General features: G+C 41.1%; 1 protein-coding gene across 33 annotated transcripts in view; it reads right to left on the bottom strand.

Moving 5' to 3' along the window:
• Positions 1-14490, bottom strand: part of LOC138735739 (disks large-associated protein 4-like) — a 482104-nt gene that overhangs the window by 147284 nt on the left and 320330 nt on the right. For all 33 annotated transcript variants that reach the window (XM_069884077.1, XM_069884055.1, XM_069884063.1 and 30 more), the window contains one exon: positions 12572-13585. In XM_069884077.1, the coding sequence (XP_069740178.1) occupies positions 12572-13522 (951 nt within the window). In that variant the 5' untranslated portion in view covers positions 13523-13585. The remainder of the gene's footprint in view (positions 1-12571; positions 13586-14490) is intronic.

Below are 14490 nucleotides of genomic sequence, written 5' to 3'. Positions count from 1 at the left end.
CATTCCACCTCACTATGAAGTATCCATCCATTAACCATGTCCTCAGCCTTCTGGTTTGACCTTCCAAAATGCATCACCTCACACTTATCCAGATTGAACCCCATCTGTCACTTTTATGCCCAGTCTACATCCTTTCCATATCCTTTCGTAACTTACAATAACCTTCAACACCATCCATAACTCCTCCAACCTTTGTATCATCTGCAAATTTACTGACTCATCCTTCTGCTTCTTAATCTAGGTTATTTATAACCATCGCAAAGAGCATGGGTCCCTGATCAGATCTATGCAGAACTCAACAAGTCATTGACCTCCAGGCAGAATACTTTCCATTCCTCTCTTCTCTGCTTTCTAAATGCATGACAGAGGACTCTGATTTAAGGGTTGTTCCCAGGGACAGACATCCAGAGTTGCTGGAAGATCAACTTGATGTAAGACGGCCTCTGGTCTGCCCAAAACTTGATGGAATATGAAAATGCAGAGTTGCATTCCCCTGGAGAAAATCACGGACAATTTAAGGAGGAAATATGACATTTTTTTATGTGTGGCAACGTTATCTGAAATGTATTGGTATGCAGATATGACTATCCCCTTCAGAATAAGGGTACTGTAAAATCCATCCCAGCAGGACGGATCAATTGGGATCAATGAAGTGGGACATGGTGCAGATGATGTGCTCTATTAGTTGTTTTTTAAAAAAAATTCCTTACCTTTTGTTACTTAGTCACCCTGGTTGTTTTTCCCTCAGTTTTTTTCTTACATTTATGTAGGGTTGTTGACCCCACTGGTATTTGTGTGTTTTTTTGTATCTGTATAATTTATATGACTTTATTCTTAATTGTATGGGGGCAAGGTGGTGGTGGGGGGAATAAAACAGACTCTCTGTGTTGTACTTTTAAAGAGATTGTAATGTTTAAATTTATACAAGCCTTTGAAAATTAAAAATAAAATATTTTTAAAAAACATTTAGGAAGAATTTGGACAAGTACATGGATTGGAGGGGTTTGGAGGGCTACGGACTGGGTGCAGGTCAGTGGGACAAGGCAGAAAAATAGTTTGGCACAGATGAGAAGGGCCAAAGAGCCTGTTTCTGTGCTGTAATGTTCAATGGTTCTAGGAGGGGTATGGAGGGCTATGGACTGGGTGCAGGTCAATGGGACAAGGCAGAAAAATAATTTGGCACCGATGAGAAGGGCAAAAGAGCCTGTTTCTGTGCTGTAATGTTCTATGGTGAAACAGTGGTTTATCGACTTGCTCTGCCAAACTGCAGGTCATTCAAAGAATAGTGGATGAAATGAAACTTAGGACTGTGAACTAACATTGAAAGGACATTGATGAATTCTTTACTCTTGTGTTTAACAAGGCTAGCGTTTGGGAAATGTCAATATCATTGCCTCCTGCTAGAGATTTGAAAATAGTTTCACATTAGTTCACTGTTCCATGACTGTGAGAATATTATCCACTTAACAAATGCAGAGGCTGTAAATCTGAAATGACAACAGAAAATGTTAGTAACAGGGCCCACAGATCAGAAAGCATCCTTGGAGAGAAAGGCAGTTATAATTTTCAAGCTGATGACTTTCCACCAGAACTGAAAAAGTAAGAAAATAAGAGTGTTTTAGGATGCAGAAGGGAGGAGGTGGCGATGGGGGTGGGGGGGAGAGTGACAAAAATCACAAAGAATGTCTTCTAGAGATCAAGAGTGTCCAGGTGGCACAAATGCTTTTTGTATCATCTAAGAGGGGGAGAAGAGTGCTTTTTAATGATTGCTGATCTGTGTAAATCGAAGAAGATTGAGGAGGGATTAGAGGGAAATAAAACATAATGGGGGCGGGGGGGGGGGGGGAGTCAGTGAGATGCATGACACAGCGTATGAAAAACAAGCACCTTTGAATCTGGAAATCTGAACCAACTCCATTACATAGTACTCCTCACGCGTTGGAGAATTTGGAGACGTACTCCAAGTAGTGGTGTTGACAGAGGACATTTAGATTGGGAAACAAGAAAGGGGAAGATGTGAAGTGAGCATCTCCTGCCATTGGACACTGCAGATGCTGGAATATGAAGCTAAACATGACATGTTGGAGGAACTCAGCAGGTTGAGCGACATCAGTGGGAGATAAAAGGAGTCGATACTTTAGGCTGAAATGTTGACCCATTGATGCTGCTTGACCTGCGGAGACTTCCAGCAGATTGTGTTTGACGTTTGACAATAGGTTGGTCAGTGGCGAAGCAGATTAAATTTAGTTGAAATACATTTATGCAAACAAAAAGCACTTGCCCATATTTGATCGGATGAAGGAAGGGATAAAGATAAACCTGGTGTCAGAATCCTTGCGGTTCCATGGATGAATAAATACTGAGCAGGCAGAGAACATTAAATTTGATTAGAATGGTGTTCAATGGCACCAAGTAACACCCCTGCTAACATAAATGGATTTTTTTATTTTGTGCCTGACATTTTACCAAAGCATGAGAAATCCTCCTGATAGAACTGTAATTCATTACTGGAGAAAGAGGAATGGATATGTTATTATTACAATGAATAGGGAAATAATTGAAAACTTTACAAATTTTTTTTACAAAGTGAAAAATGGATTGCTTATTTTATAAAACATATGGATTAAAAGGTCTTCCATCAAATTAGTAAAAATATCACAAATAGTGAAACATTACTAACTAAATTATTAATAAATAGTGATTAAGGCCAATGGTTGTCAACCTTTTTCTTTCCACTCACATACCCCTTTAAGTATTCCCTATGCCAGAGGCACTCTGTGATTAGTAAGGGATTGCTTAAGGTGGTATGTGGGTGGAAAGAAAAAGTTTGAAAACCACTGTTGACTCATTATGTGCACCGTTTCATAACTCCAAAGGAAATGGGCCAATGACAATTTTTCTCAAGCAAAATATTTCAGAAACAATTGGGTCTAGAGCAGTGGTTCTCAACTTTCCTTTCCCACTCACATACCACCTTAAGCAATCCCTTACTAATCACAGAGTACTGATGGCATAGGGATTACTTAAAGTGGTATGTGGGTGGAAAGACAAAGGTTCAGAACCACTGTTCTCAGCCTTTGGTAAAAAAACTGAATGTAAAGGCAGATATTCTCCACATTGCTGTACCTATCTTGATAAAAATGCCAATGGTGGATGCTGGATGTGGAGTCCGATCCTTCCAGGGAGGTAGTCCCAGAGGTGGAGCAAGTCACTTTGCCTCGTTTCATAAAGGCATGACCACTGAAAGTGGCTGCTTAGGGCTGGGCTGATGCAGTCATGATGACATTGTCAGCCCGTGGCCCAGGAACCATCACCAGGGCTCCCATGGTGATTGGTGCTGGGGTTGGGGCTCCCCCCTACCACCCAAAAATGTCCTCCTCCTGTTCCCCCTCCACCCCTCACCAAGCTAGGATGGAAGGAGGTAGAAAAGGGTGCAGAGGGGCCCGGCAGGGTGAACCTCCTTTTGTTTTAATATGGGATCAATGGCTGTCTTCTTTACCCATAATTCCTCATGCAGCTGGAACCACTCTGGATTTCCTAGAGCAGTTCGAGCTGCATGGGGGATTACAGGTAATGAAGACGGCCATTGCTCGGCACGTATGTTTGACCTCACGGAGATGGGCGGCACTACTGCGCCACTCGCCCCGCCTCCCTCAACTCAGGAGGGAAGCTCCCGACGTCGCTCTCCATAAAAGCAATGCTGGAGCAGCTTATAGGCCTTCTCCATAAAGGGTAACGCCACCTTTTTTTTCCCCTTGTTCAGTCAACTGCAACACAGCATGGCTCCATAAAATGGGCTTCTGCCATTCGGAGTAAACACTTTACCATAACACAAATGGTAATTATATTTTAACCTTTAGATAAACTGTAGAATATTCAGATACATTAGGAACATGATGTTTGTGGTTCAAGCATGCAATGAAAAAGCTGGTTACGTTTTCAAGCAATATTTTTGTCAGTTCGCACATCTTTCATTCAACTTCTTTTTACTTAAAATTCCTAACTTACTAATTTGACAGGTTTTAAGAAAGGCTTTGTGAATGCAGATGGATAAATGTATGATTTACTGGATGCTGAACAGTTTCCCTGATAATTGCTTGCAGTGAAAGCATAATTGCATGTATCCCAATGACAAAATTAGTTCTGCTCATGAATCAATGAGAAAACTAAAGAAATTGATGAAGTTAGGGCAGTAGATGTGATGTATGTGGATTTTAGTAAGGCAATTGACAAAGTTCCCCATGTGAGACTCATTTAGAAAGTCAAGAGGCAATGGGATCCATGGACACTTGGCCGTGTGTTTTAAAAATTGGCTTGCCTGTAGAAAGGAGAGAGCAGTAGTGGACGGAAAGTATTCTGCTTGGAGGCCAGTGACAAGTGAAGTTCTGCAGAGATCAGTTCTGGGACCCCTGCTCTTTGTGATTTAGATGAAGAAGCAGAAGGATGGGTCAGTAAGTCTGTGGATGATACGATAGTTGGAGGAGTTGTGGATATGTTGAAGGTTGCTGTAGGTTAAAAGAGGGTATAGACAGGATGCAAAGTTAGGCGGAAAAGTGGCAGATAGAGTTCAATCCGGATAAATTTGAAGTGATGTATTTTGGAAGGCTGAGTATAGGGTCAATGGATGGATACTTAACAGTATAGAAGAACATACAGATCTTGGGATCCAAATTCATACTTCTCGCAAGGTTGCTATACATGTTAATAGGATAATTAAGAATGCCTGTGGGATGCTAGGCTTTATTTGTTGGGGGACTAAGTTCAAGAGATGAGAGGTCATATTGCAACTCTACAAATCTCTGGTGAGACCACATTTAGAGTATTGTGTTCAGTTCTGGCTACCTCATTGTAAGAAGGATGTGGAAGCTATGGAGAGAGTGCAGAGGAGATTTACCAGGATGTTGCCCAGATTGGAAACTAAGTCTTAGGAGGTAGGTTAGTGAGCTAAGGCTTTTCTCTTTGAACGTAGAAGGATGAGGACTACAAGATTCTGCGAGGCAAAGATAAGAGAAACTCATATAAAAATGTGAAGGGAGGAAAGTTTAGGGGAGCCATCAGGATGTTTTTTTTTTACACAGGGAGCTGTGGGTGCTTGAATGCCTTGTCAGGTGTGGTGGTGGAGGCTGAAACATTAGGTGCATTTATGAAACTATCAGAAAGGCATGTGAATGAAAGAAAAATAGAGGGTTATGAGGGAGGAAGGATTTTGCTTTTTAAATTTTGATAGGAGTATATAGGTCAGCACATCATCGATGGCTGAAGGGTCTGTACTGTGCTCTACGTTCAATGCTACGTAACCTACTGAGTTTCTCCCGCACGTTTGAGTACTGCAGTAATTAAATCATGCCTCCTGAATATGAATGCATAATCCTTTATTATCATAATACCTTTAAATATAGGTCTAATATTTTTGAAAAAAGGACTCAGATTTCTAACTTTCGGAGAATCAGACCCACTTCAAGCAAATATACAGTGAATGAGACATTAAATAGTGGCACCATCGCAATATAGAGATCACAGCTGCTAATTGGTGCATGGCAGCTCCAACAAACAGAAATACATTCATCCAGATCAGTAAAATATAAACTGGAGATGCGGGTTAGTTAGCATCTGTGGAAAGAGTAATGAAACATCTGTTTATGATGAAGATTATCCGCATGGTCTTTTAACTTTATTTTTCTCTCAGCCTGCAATCTCTGACCTGCAGAATGTTTTTTTTTCCCCCCCCAGATCTCCAGCATTTTATGGCATGCTCATTTTGCAATCGAGTTTAATGATGTTGGATGCCAGGATGACCAGGAGGTGCAGAAAATCTCTCTGCTTCTCAGTGAAGAAGGACCATGGAATCATTTAAATGCAGCCAAGTGAGTTGATGTGACCATGTTTTCAAGTCCTATTTTGCAATGAGGCACCTCTGACAGTGGAGAACCTCCTCAGCATTGCATTAGTATGTCTATCTTTCTGTTAACTGTATTACTCGAGTCGGGCTTGAATACAAAGCTTTCCAACTCAGAGATTTACAGATGACTGGTCACAAGGAAATAAATAGACTTAGAATCTATCGGAATACTTGTATTCAATGGGGATTGACCACTCAGCTATTATAAACATTATCAAGTAATTACATCCGTTAAGTTAAAATTAAATGGAGTTATAAAAATAGTCCTGCCAATACACATAGGTACCCTGAGTTTTATTTAGGAAATTTATTTGACTCATTTGATCAAGCGTCTGTAACTGTGGAGTGGGAAGGAATCAGTGCACATCAAACCAATCCAATAGCTGTTTCTCCAGAGTAATCTGGTTTTGTGCCAAAATAAATTGGCAGCTGATGTGAAAGGATGCTCAGTGAGCTGTGACTTCAGTAGAATCTGTTCATCTGTCCAAAGGTAACAGGAGAGTGGCAGCCAAAAGACTGAGCATTGGTAAAGTGCTACCTTATTGAGTTCTTCCCTTCACAAGAATTGTCAGCATAGAACATCGAGCTGAGGGAACCAAGGAACACTTTGTTCTTCACCTGTTTTCTCTATGGCAGTGGTGGTGGTGGGGTGGACAGAACACATTAAGAAATAAAAGACCTCTCCTCTGAAATTGAGCAGTGCAGTGGTGACATAACAGAATTCCAGGATGATGTACTCAAGTTCGAAACTCCCCGTGTCAGTTGGGTAGTTGCAGCTGCAGACCAATTGCACGATCGCCTTTTTTCTCACAGTGCTATACAACTGAAGATAAATTATTTTCTGGAGTGAAACAGAATAACTGTAATTTTAATTTGGGAAGTTTGACGGTCATCATTCATTATTACTACCACTATGCAAATTCCACATCAGACCTTCAGGGGATGAAATCATTCCCCGCCTTTTGCTCCACTTTGTTCACTGTGTCATCTGAGGGAACCCATCGTTAGGTGCTTCCAGGACAATATGGTCATCCCAGAGGTGTACCAGCCAGGTTGGCCTGTATATTTTGAGCCCATCTTGCCTGTGGTAAAACTGCATCACTAAGCACACCCTCAGGTTTGGGGCAGCATGGTTAATGTAGTGGTTAACACAATGCTATTACAGCACCAGTGACCTGGGTTTAAATCCAGCGCTGTCTGTAAGGAGTTTGTACGCTTTCCCCATGTCTCGTGGGTTTTCCCCGAGTGCTCTAGTTTCCCTGCACCTTCCAAAAAATTGTGGGGTTATAGGTTAACTTGCGTGTTATTGGGCAGCATGGGTTTAAATGGCCAGAATCGGCTTCTGTCATGCTATATTTAAAAAAAAATTAAATTTAACATTTACAGAGGAAGCCCCTCCCACTCCACCTCTGATTAACAAGCCTGATTCTGATTCTCACAGTTCTCTTAGGTGGACATCCCAATTCAGTTTTCTATCCATCACTTTATCAACAATAATCTCCCAGTTGAGAATACATTGCTCAACCTTTCACCATGTCAACGATCTGCTCTTCAACCCCCCACCCACTTCTGATCTCAATCAATTGGCCACATCATAACTGGCTTTTGCCTCCATCCTGAAATTCTTCCCATCTGTAAACCCCATTAGGAATCCAAATACCAGGGGTTCCAACTCCTGCAATTTGCTGGAAATATGAACGAATAAAGGAGTTTTAAGGGCTATGGTGTGTGATAACTTGGAAGCAATAATCTTTCTCTTTAAACATTGAAATTTAGAGATAGAAAATGGGCATATTAGAGAGAGAAAGAGTGAGAATGAAGGAGAGGAGAAAAGGACAAGAGAGAAATAAGAAACAAATAAAAAGTGGGTGGAAACATTCAGTTTTTTAAATGTAAAAATCTCTGCAACTTTTTTACCTGCAGGAATGAAGCTTCTTTAAATAAATTTAAATTTAGACATACAGCACGGTAACAGGCCATTTTGGCCTAATTTACCCCAAATTAACCTACACCCCCAGTATATTTCAAATGGTGGGAGGAAACCGGAGACACTGGGGAAAACCCATGCAGACACATGAAAAATGTACAAGCTCCTCATAGACCCCAGTCCGGTCCTGACCACTGGCGCTGTAAAAGCGTTGTTCCAACCGCGCCGCTTTGCAGTTCCAATGATTTCATTTCTTGGCTGAGAGAAGGAATAGCAAGACTATCTTGTCATTTAACTTTTCCTTGAGCCACTCTGAATCAACTTCATCACCCAGCAACAAGCCTTGATTTTAAACTCAGTATAATTGCAGCAATTTCTTGAAACTCATGGGGTTTAGTTCTGTATTGATCTTTTCAATATGCCAATTTTTATAACTGTATTTGCAAATCTCTGCTTTTATACTGCAATTAAACTCTTATTTCACTTTTTAAAATTAGCAAAATCTAAGACCTAATACTTATTTACAGAGACATTTCTTAATTAACAATACGTATATTTTAATGAGTTTGCTAACATTTTAGCTTGTTGCAGTCCCCTCAATATTCATTACATCTCCCTCAATATTGTCATCTCTCGTGTTGCCTCCAGATGAAGAATTGAGCTTTTAATTCCAAAATGTAAATAATTGATTTTAAAAAAAACATATCCTTGAAGTACCTCATTTCTGATCTTCAAGCTTCTCTAAATAAGTACTCCTTACATCTCTGTGCTTTCCAGCTTACAGCCATCCATTTACCCATTCTGCCACTTGGTTTTACACAACTTGCTTATAAATGTTTAGAATTCTGCTTCATTAATGATCTTGGAAATCTAGATATATTACATATAAAAATCACCCATTCTACTACCTCGTTTGATACCTCTTTTAAAAATTAATTATGTGAAATCCATATCAACCATTCATTCTGTTTCCAGCAAAACTTTTCCATTTTATTAGTATTCTATGATTTTTTTTTCCCTACTATGAATGTAAAGTTATTCATATGATAAATTGGATATCGCTTCCTCCACCTTTCCAACATCTTCTGCAATATTTCCAAACTTTTTTCATGCAATGGTCAAATCAAAAGTCCATCAACCCTCAGGAGTACACCCACCAGAGTGTTTTCAGTTCACCATGGTCTTTTCCACTGGGTGAAACAAAATATTTGACAGCCCTGAGTTCCTGTAGCATATTTTTAGAAAAGGTTCAAGATTCATTTTTATTGTCATGAAGTAATACAGAAAATAATATTGCACTAAATTTCCTTTTGCCTGTCGTAAGGCAAACAAAGAAAGGGTTGTCAATGGAGTAAAGGGCAAAGGGGAAAGAAGACAAATAAACTCAAACCTTTTCCTTGACTCTGCATTTCCTGAAATGGTAAATGTATTTGAAGTAAATTAGAAATATTATAAGTATTAATTTTGTTAGTAATGAATGATCATCAATTTGAAGTATCAAACCACAGACTGATTCAATGCCTTTTTATGTTAATAGTTACTGCGCAGGGACAAAATATTAGCTCAGAGTGCAATCAGGGGTTGAAAATTACACTGCAGGGCACAGAACATTCTGGTCTAAGTGTAACAACTCAGATGTAATTACAATTTCCACTTCATAGGTTCCCTTAAGACTATAGCATCTAGCGCTGATTCATGTTCCTAATTTGCTCACATAAAATCCACCAGAAATCAAGTGCATTCAGTCACAATACATAAACAAACCAACAGGCTTTACATCTCTATACTTCCTTCCCCTGACCACAGGAGGCCTTCCAGATGTCAAGGCAGGACAGCGCAAGGTCACTTGAAAACACCATCTGCTACAGAAGATCTGATCTTTAAGTTCCAAATTGTCATTTGCAAACTGTTGGAGTGTGCTGTGAAATCATACTTCCAAGTGATTAAACCTATCGGCAACAGTAACCTATATATAACAATCACAGTTGATGAATGGTGTTAGGGCAGCACTGCAGCAGCTGCTGCTGGAGTAGATCTGGTGTAGACATAGCGCTGCTTTGAAGGGTTCAACCGCCCAGTCCTCATGCCGGCAGCTCTGTACAAGCTTTAAAAGGCCCGTTAAAGGAGCCGAGGGTGTTTGTAACTAAAATCCTGTAATTGCGGAGGTCTTTGCCCTAGATGGTGGCACCTGTGCTCGAGGTGTTGCAGACTCTGGGGGGAGCAGTGGCCCAATGCGGGGCACCAGAAAAGGGGAAAGCACCTAGCATTGAGAAGGGGAAGCTGAGGAGACGATGTTACGGGATGGTAATCATGGTGGCAAGAGGCTCAGAGGCAGAAGAACCCACATATGCGGTCTGGGGACCTACACAGGCTGCGGGCTGCTGGACACCGGCTCATGGGGACCAGGGATTCGAGAGGGTGCTAAGGGCAAGAAGGGCTCCTAAAGGGCCTCGGGCTTCCTGGTCGTATTTGCGGTTTTGATCTAGAGCTTAATTTGCTGATGGAGCAAACAAGAATCTGTGCGGCTACAGAGGCTGCGGGAGCACTGGAGGCTGTGGTAGCGCTGGAGGCGAATCCACGACACTCTGTTTCTCTGAATGGACTTTCTCTTCCTTCTCTTTCCTTCTTATTAGCGCCTGGCGACACTAATAGTGACTCTTTGTCTTACAACAGACAGAGGGCAATGTCAAGTTATACTACATGTTACATGGCAATGAAGGAATCTTGAATCTAGAGCAGATACAATAAAACCCTGTTAATGCTTGGTCTTTGGTGGTGCAGTCTTTTTAGATTTTATTAATTGAATAATTAATCTTCCAAGTAATGAAATAAGTTTAAATGGAGCAATGGAAAGAATGGAGAACCAGGAGCCAGGGCTCTGGTGTGGGAGCTCAGGAATGAGGCCCTCAGTATGTTAAACTCAGATTCTGAGAGGCATCAGCCTTTTTCACATTGGAAAACTGTTAAATTGGTGGGTCAACGAACCGTTTTAAAATATCGGTAGATCCGTTCAAATGTTAACCTGTTCTGTGTGCAAGTTCACATTCACCACTCGGCATCGCAGAGCAAAGGGCACCTATCCTCCAGTGGTGATGTCCTGCACACCCGCTGTCTGACCCTGGATGAACCGGTACGCTGATTCAAAATGAATCACCAATGATACTACCTCCCTCGGCGATCCCTCCCTGGGGCGATTTGATCACTGTGTGCCAGTTCTCGAGCATTCAGACTGGCATGTTAACTGGTAGATTGGGGGCTAATTACTGTGTTGAAGTGCCAATGTGAAAGGGGCTATAGGTAAGTTGAACAGCCAGAGCCTTTTTTTCTCAGGGCAAGAATAGAACACATCAGGGGACATCTGCACAAAGTGAAGAGAGGAATATTTATGGGGAGACATCAGGGTTTTTTTTTTACACCAAGAGTTGCAGGTGCCTGAAATGCCTTGCCAGGGTGTGGTGTAGTGATACACCACTAGCCTACTGCAGGGGGAAACTTGTGTACCTGCAGGAAGAGCACTGGAGGATAAGGCAACATCTGGCTGTCAATCAGCTTACCTGAATGGGCCAAGCCCCACCTGGCCGGCTGCCAATCACCCTCCGGGATATAAGCTACATCCGGCCCCTCGAGGTCAGTCTCAGAGTAGCACAGCTACTTTCACAGCCAGAAGTTTGTGTGGAATAAAGCCTGTTGAACAACCTTTATGTTTTGATGCTCGATAGCACATCACACAGGGGTGGTGGTGGAGGCTGAAACATTAAGGGACTTTTATTCAGGCACATGGATGAAAGAAAATTAGAGGGTTACAAGGTAAGAAGGGTTTAGTACTTTTTTGGTATGGGTATATAGGTCAGCACAACACTGATGGTCGGAGGCCTGTACTATGTTCAGCATACAAAAGCTTTGGGATTTCTGAATAGCCGAGTTTTACTGTTTTAACTTGTACTTGGGGAGTGCAAGGATTGGTGTTAATTACACCAACAGTAACCTATTGTCCGAAAATTGAGGAAGGAGATTTGGCAGCTCTTGTGGTACCCAAGGTATCCAATGTTCTTGAAATTAAAAACCAAACTATTCATGGCCAAAGACTTAGTATTAAAATATGCCTATGTACCCAAGCAGAGTCAAGGCATCAATGGAAGAGAGAAAGGGACGGGAGAGAACCATTTCATTTTTGAGAGAAAAAAATGTAAAGCGAGTTAATAGAAATTACAGAAATAGTCACAATGGGATCGAGTTATACTTCCCTAAAGAATCTCAGGGTTGCATGTGATGTCATGTATGTACTCTGACAATAAATCTAAAATCTCAATCTGAATCCTCCGTCAGACCATTATGAGAAAACAACCAATTCCAAAAATTTTAAGTTTGTATTTCCAGGGAAAATGGTCATTCTTTGGCTAATATTATTGGAAGTTTCTTATAATCATTTGAAATACCACTGAATGAAATTGGTTCATATTTATAGTTGACAAATTGCCTTTGGAAACCTCCAGGCTGTGATCTGATTTTCATACCATTTTTCTGATGATGCTTTACATTTATGAGATGAATGGTACACTTTAAGAATTGAATATTGCTAAGTGCTCCTTATATTAATATTCATTGCATCTCCTGGGTCCTAAGAGAAATGTAATTGAAATGTATCTGATGATTTAAGTTGTAAGCTGTAAGTTAAACTGAAGAATAAGTGGCAAGGAGGCTGAGTCCTTTTACTGAAGATCTGAAACTCAAAACACGTGACCTACCTTCAAGTACTGAGAAGCAAGGTCATGATGGTATGACCTAGATTTCAACAGCGCCTTATCCATTGTAGCAGATGATTTTTGGCAAACTTCTCGAGTCTGACTAAGGGTGAGTGTAGACCAAGAACCCCTCTTTATGTACTTGGAGTCAGCATTAATTGGTATATTCACACATGGTGAACATTTCAAGTCATTATTGCTCTTTGAAGCTTTAAGGGTATGTTCACTGATTGTGTTATATGCATTCATTAAGTATTTGGCAGGTCCATGGTCAGGGCGCCTCCCAAGTGTCATTAAACTCATTGGGTTCCGGTAATTGCAGTTGTCACTATCCAAGTTATCATCTGAACTCCACCAGCCTGATATATTTGTTCTTGTTCTGCGCTTTGATTCCAATTTTCGATCCTTGCTCTTGCTTCTCTTGCTCTGCTTTGGGTCATCAGAGCCAAATTTGCTGCCATTCATACTTCCTTTGCCAGAACCCTCAAGGGACTGAGATTTGGCAAAGAGTTTTTGCACCGAGTGGACAAGGTGGCGTATCCGACCTGGACTTTCACTCCGGTGTTTGTCGCTCCTCTGGAACTGCAGGGTGTGGAACCCATCTCTGTGAATGGGCAACTGCTTCTCAAACTGGTCCAACAGGTTGGCAGGAAGGCGATTTATTTTGCTCGTAGAAGTATTTGGGGTGAAGCCACAATCGTCTTGTAGGTCAAAGTGCGAGTTGTAGTGGATCCTCGGAAAAGTGCTGCTGGCAATCTGATTGTTCAAAGGCAGGAGGCAATCTGCTTGCATTGCATTAGAAGCTGGGAAGCGATGCTGCCGTATCTGATAAGGGTCTGCTGGACTGAGCAGATAGGGATTTCTTTCCTGGATTGGGGTTGGGTACATTTGGTCACTTGTAGGTTCGCAGTTGTCAGAAAGGTGACGGCTTCGATTACCTCCTAAACCTTTCATAGCTTTCTGGGTTCAAATATCATATCTCTTGTTTCAGAGAAGGATGTCGCTTTCCAGATAAGCCTGCAAAGAGAAATCACAATAAAATCATTCTAATGGTGCACAAATCCATTGGAAGTCAAAAGAGTTTTCACAATTTGGTGTTTTTTTAGTGGATATAATTAAGATTTTGCATAAAAATATATACCCTTTAGATTTGATTTGAGGTTCTTCATGTTTTAAAAAAATGTAGACATACAGCACATACATCCTGTGTTGCCCAATTACACTCAATTGACCTAAACCTCTGGTACATTTTGAATGGTGAGAGAAGACCGGAGCACCCGGAGGAAGCCCACAATGACACAGGGAGAACTTACAAACTCCTTACAGACAGCACCGGATTCAAACGCCTGTCGCTGGCGCTGTAACAGCGTTGAGCTAATCACCCTGCTAACTGTGCTGTTCTGTCTGACTACATTCAATATTTTGAGAAGACGACAAGGAACGTCAATGAGGAAAGCATTTTACTGCAATCTCGATGGATGTTTGCAAGCCACATATGTCATATGATGTTGAATGGACATTTTGATCCAAAAGAAAGACTCAGGTTGCATCAAAGATTTACCTCTGTGAGAGAAAGTAAACAAATTATTGTCATTGGAAGCCTCCATTTGATGGGGCCCAGGGGGGCTCAGTAATAGGGACCTTTCTTTTCATGCTAGAAATAAACTATTTTGGATATTAAAATAGTGACTACAATTTTAAAAGAATGCATTAGCCATGAATATATTGCATTTTACATCAACAATTGAAGCTGCTTGGAAAAACTGCATTAGCCACTTTTGAATCATTTTGTTGGTTATTCTGAATAAGCTGACTGTTGGGTTGTTACTTGACAGGATGATTGAAAGTAATGGTGGAATGGCACAGCAGACTCGATGGGCTAAATGGCCTACTTCTGTTCCTTTACCTTGTGAAAGTGAGAA

This window comes from Narcine bancroftii, chromosome 6 (genome assembly GCF_036971445.1).
Source record: "Narcine bancroftii isolate sNarBan1 chromosome 6, sNarBan1.hap1, whole genome shotgun sequence".
NCBI lineage: Eukaryota > Metazoa > Chordata > Chondrichthyes > Torpediniformes > Narcinidae > Narcine > Narcine bancroftii.
This window is presented reverse-complemented; position numbering and strand designations above follow the sequence as displayed.